Genomic DNA, 1,985 nt, shown 5'->3' with positions numbered 1-1,985 from the left:
TTGAAAGTGGAGTCGCAGGTAGATAGGATAGTGAAGAAGGCGTTTGATATGCTTTCCTTTATTGGTCAGAGTATTGAGTACAGGAGTTGGGAGGTCATGTTGCTGCTGTACAGGACATTGGTTAGGCCACTGTTGGAATATTGCGTGCAATTCTGATCTCCTTCCAATCAGAACGATGTTGTGAAACTTGGAAGAGTTCAGAAAATATTTACAAGGATGTTGCCAGGGTTGGAGGAATTGAGCTATAGGGAGAGGCTGAATAGGCTGGGGCTGTTTTCCCTGGAGCGTCGGAGGCTGAGGGGTGACCCTATAGAGGTTTATAAAATAATGAGGGAATGGATAGGATAAATAGACAAGGTCTTTTCCCTGGGAGTCCAGAATTAGAGGGCATAGTTTTAGGACAAGAGGGGAAAGAAATAAAAGAGACCTAAGGGACAACGTTTTCACACAGAAGGTGGTACTTGTATGGAATGAGCTGCCAGAAGGTGTGATGGAGGCTGGTACAATTGCAACATTTAAGAGGCATTTGGATGGGTATATGAATAGGAAGGGTTTGGAGGGATATGGGCCGGGTGCTGGCAGGTGGGGCTAGATTGGGTTGGGATATCTGGTCGGCATGGACGGGTTGGACCGAAGGGTCTGTTTCCGTGCTGTACATCTCTATGACTCTATGACTGTACCCAATCTTACCATTTTTCATTAAAATCTTCCACTTGTCTGTGACGCCTGGTTGATCCACGAGTTTGAAATGATACGGAGCTGCGTTCGGATAGGAATCTGCATCGTGTGCCGTGACAAGCAGAGATTTTGCTCGCTCACACATGCAAGGCTGGAGATTGTGAATGAGAGGAATATTGTCGTTGTCATCGTCCACATCAAGGACCACAGTACCCGTGGCTGTTTTAGGAACAGGTCCTGTGAGAGAGAGAGCAGGAGAAAGAAAGAAAAATCTCTTTATTGGAGAACAGAAATCTAATAAAACACATCTTGGACACAAGACAATCTAAAATAATGACCAGCAGGAAATGTCTTTACAACCACAGAGAGAAAGAGAATTACCAATGTCAGTGTTTTCAGGAAGTGTTGCAGGTATGGCTGGGAACACACAGATGGAAGCTTAGCAAGGATGGGTCAGGCTATCATGCCGGCAGGAAGGGGGTCTGGAAGCTTGGGGAGAAGCTGGTGGCTTGGGATTAAGGGATTCGGCTGATCAGGGAAACGAGGAGTTGCTGCGATTGGCCGAAGGTGAGTGTGAGGGGCCTCGGGGATGGAAGAGAATGAAGCCTTCCTGAATCACAAGCAGCATTTGAAAATTAAAAGGAACTTTTTAGAACTGAGGTGGGGAAACAAATTTTCACTCAGAGGATGAACCTGTGGAATTTTCTACCACAAGAGCCCTGAATATATTCAAGGAAGAGATTGATAATTTTTAAATTGTAAAGACATCGAGAAAAAGATAGCAGGGAATTGGTATTTGGATAGAGGGTCAGCCATGATCATATTGAATGGTGTAGCAGGCTTGAAGGGCTGAATGGCCTACTCCTGCTCTGAGTTTTTATGTTTCTATTTGCTTCTGTTAATCAGACAAAAAACACCTTCCAAATGATTAAAGACTTTCTATCTTCCTTCACATTAAAGCTGAATGCTCTGTTCACAGTCAATCCCTCTTGAACTCCTCACTCACCTTCGTTATCGATGGCCAGGACAGTTGCTGTGTATTTCCCATCAGCAACATGAGGTGACTCACGATCAGGCATTCTGTTCAGTGTTATCTCCCCGGTAACAGGGTTAATGTTGAAGAAGTTCGCTGGATCAGAATTCTTTGCATATCTGTCCGAGAAAGCAGGACTGTGTGTTAGTATTTGTGGGCATTAATACAAAATCACACACATACACACAAAAACACACACACACACATACACACAAAAACACACACAGATACACACATACACACAAAAACACATACACACACAGACACACACACA

The 1,985-nt window shown here is 44.3% G+C and overlaps 1 protein-coding gene across 1 annotated transcript in view; it reads right to left on the bottom strand.

Annotated features, from left to right (window-relative positions):
• LOC122548762 (cadherin-4-like) overlaps window positions 1-1,985 on the bottom strand; it is a 48,826-nt gene that overhangs the window by 10,607 nt on the left and 36,234 nt on the right. Inside the window, exons 11-12 of the mRNA XM_043687530.1 lie at window positions 1,685-1,830; window positions 691-915 (exon numbers count right to left, since the gene is read on the bottom strand). Coding sequence (XP_043543465.1) covers window positions 691-915; window positions 1,685-1,830 — 371 coding nt within the window. The remainder of the gene's footprint in view (window positions 1-690; window positions 916-1,684; window positions 1,831-1,985) is intronic.

Source organism: Chiloscyllium plagiosum, chromosome 4, assembly GCF_004010195.1.
Source record: "Chiloscyllium plagiosum isolate BGI_BamShark_2017 chromosome 4, ASM401019v2, whole genome shotgun sequence".
In the NCBI taxonomy this organism is placed as follows: domain Eukaryota; kingdom Metazoa; phylum Chordata; class Chondrichthyes; order Orectolobiformes; family Hemiscylliidae; genus Chiloscyllium; species Chiloscyllium plagiosum.
This window is presented reverse-complemented; position numbering and strand designations above follow the sequence as displayed.